This window comes from Sinocyclocheilus rhinocerous, unplaced genomic scaffold (genome assembly GCF_001515625.1).
Source record: "Sinocyclocheilus rhinocerous isolate Xijiao unplaced genomic scaffold, SAMN03320098_v1.1 scaffold25, whole genome shotgun sequence".
In the NCBI taxonomy this organism is placed as follows: Eukaryota; Metazoa; Chordata; class Actinopteri; order Cypriniformes; family Cyprinidae; genus Sinocyclocheilus; species Sinocyclocheilus rhinocerous.
The window spans coordinates 867,794-869,025 of record NW_015647048.1 but is presented as its reverse complement, the minus strand read 5'-3'; the positions used below and the strand labels follow the sequence as shown (position 1 = coordinate 869,025).

Below are 1,232 nucleotides of genomic sequence, written 5' to 3'. Positions count from 1 at the left end.
AGACTTTAGTCTTTGCAACTTCAGGGATCTTATCTATGCACAATCAGTTTGTAACACTCCAAAGAGAAAGGAAAACTTGAAATCGCATCATATGACCCTTTTAATTAAATTTTAATAATCGATCAAATGAAATAGTATTTTTTCTATGCTTTCTACATTCTGTGTTGTGTAATCAAATGACGGCATAAAACATTAACAACTGACTTAATCTTTTAATCAAAAGAAAATTAAATGTTATATAACGTCAATATCAAACTATTAAAAAAAGCATGGCTGAAGTTTGTTTTTAACAAAGCGCCTGAGCAATAGAATGAGAATGTTTGTGTCATTTCACAATGGATACTTTTCTCAACTCTCCTCACAATGCTGCTGGTTTTTCTCAATATCTTAGAAAACAGCAGTGCCAAGTATTTTGTCTACGGGGGCAATCGGTTCATTTTAATCTGACTCGGGCTCAAACATATATATATATATATAAATAAAGAGGTAATACCCTTGAAATGACATGTTTGTGACAGACAGAAAATGAAGAATGATCATTTCTACAAATGTTGAAAGTTTTTTGATGCTCACTTCATAAGCTCACCACCAAAGATCTGAAAATGCATTTCGTGAGCCCTTTAAGAATCAAAGCAGGTCACACGTTGTACCTTGGCTGTCGAGTCTCTCCATGTGGCTCTTGAGCTTCCTCCACTGCAGGCGGATGCTGTTGGTGAGCTGCTCGCGGGCCTGTTCACACGACTGCTCCAGACTCTCTCTGCAGCAGTCACCAGTCTCCTCCTCACCCTCAGAGACAGCCTGATGATGCAGGGATAGTTCACCCCAGAACTCAGATACTGTCGATTACTCGCCCTCATGTCATTACAAACCCATAAGACTTTGATGCATCTTTAAAACAAATGAAGACACTTCTAATGAAACCTGAGAGATTTCCCATTCCACCACAAACAAAACATTCATAAAGAGACTGCAGAAGTGATCCAAATGAATCGAGTGGTTTAATCCAAGGCCTCTGAAGAGACACATTTACTTCATTTGATGAACAGATTTAAATTTTTTATATAAATATGAACAATATGTGACCCTGGAGCACAAAAGCAGTCTTAAGTCGCTGGGGTATATTTGTAGCAATAGCCAACAATACATTGTATGGGTCAAAATTATTGATTTTGTTTTATGCCAGAAATTATTAGGATATCAAGTAAAGATCATGTTCCATGAAGATATTTTGT

At 36.9% G+C, this 1,232-nt stretch overlaps 1 protein-coding gene across 3 annotated transcripts in view; it reads right to left on the bottom strand.

Moving 5' to 3' along the window:
* The window catches only part of LOC107708603 (afadin- and alpha-actinin-binding protein-like), a 20,771-nt gene that overhangs the window by 8,649 nt on the left and 10,890 nt on the right, over positions 1 to 1,232 (bottom strand). For all 3 annotated transcript variants that reach the window (XM_016512875.1, XM_016512874.1, XM_016512876.1), the window contains exon 9: positions 651 to 798. In XM_016512875.1, the coding sequence (XP_016368361.1) occupies positions 651 to 798 (148 nt within the window). The remainder of the gene's footprint in view (positions 1 to 650; positions 799 to 1,232) is intronic.